A 477-nucleotide genomic window follows, 5' to 3' on the forward strand; every position below is an offset into this window, starting at 1 on the left:
CACAAGAACCCCTCAACAAGCCGAGAACGAACTCTCCACTCTCATCCTGCCACCCTTTATCAATCTCCCTTACTCATGACGGAGAGGTTGAAGGTGCGGGTAGCGGTGCCGACGAAGTTAGTGGCGGTGCATTCGTACAAACCCGAGGACTCTGGCGCAACCTCGTGTATGGTGAGCATCTGTCCTTCTTCCTGTGTTGAGTATTTCCCCTCCTGCCTGTGGCGCCGGAGACAGAGTGGAGGGAAAACGTTTAATGTCATTTCGTAAACGTTTCGTATGTGAAAGGAAAGGGATTTTGGAGGATATGGATTTGGGTATTCTAATTGTGGCAGTTTTTGATTCACGTTAATGGAGTTATAATAATTAAGGAGTTTGGTATCTATATTGGTTTTGGTGGAAATGAGCAAATATTTCCTTCGTAATTATCCAAGATATAATATTTACCAGCTTGTTAACATAAGAAAGACATCTCCACGA

General features: G+C 44.2%; 1 protein-coding gene across 1 annotated transcript in view; it reads right to left on the reverse strand.

Annotated features, from left to right (window-relative positions):
• LOC119594793 (hemicentin-1-like) overlaps nt 1-477 on the reverse strand; it is a gene marked incomplete at its 3' end in the record, with an annotated part of 75652 nt that overhangs the window by 1104 nt on the left and 74071 nt on the right. The window contains exon 35 of the mRNA XM_037943882.1: nt 74-216. Coding sequence (XP_037799810.1) covers nt 74-216 — 143 coding nt within the window. The remainder of the gene's footprint in view (nt 1-73; nt 217-477) is intronic.

Source organism: Penaeus monodon, chromosome 34, assembly GCF_015228065.2.
Source record: "Penaeus monodon isolate SGIC_2016 chromosome 34, NSTDA_Pmon_1, whole genome shotgun sequence".
Classification (NCBI taxonomy): domain Eukaryota; kingdom Metazoa; phylum Arthropoda; class Malacostraca; order Decapoda; family Penaeidae; genus Penaeus; species Penaeus monodon.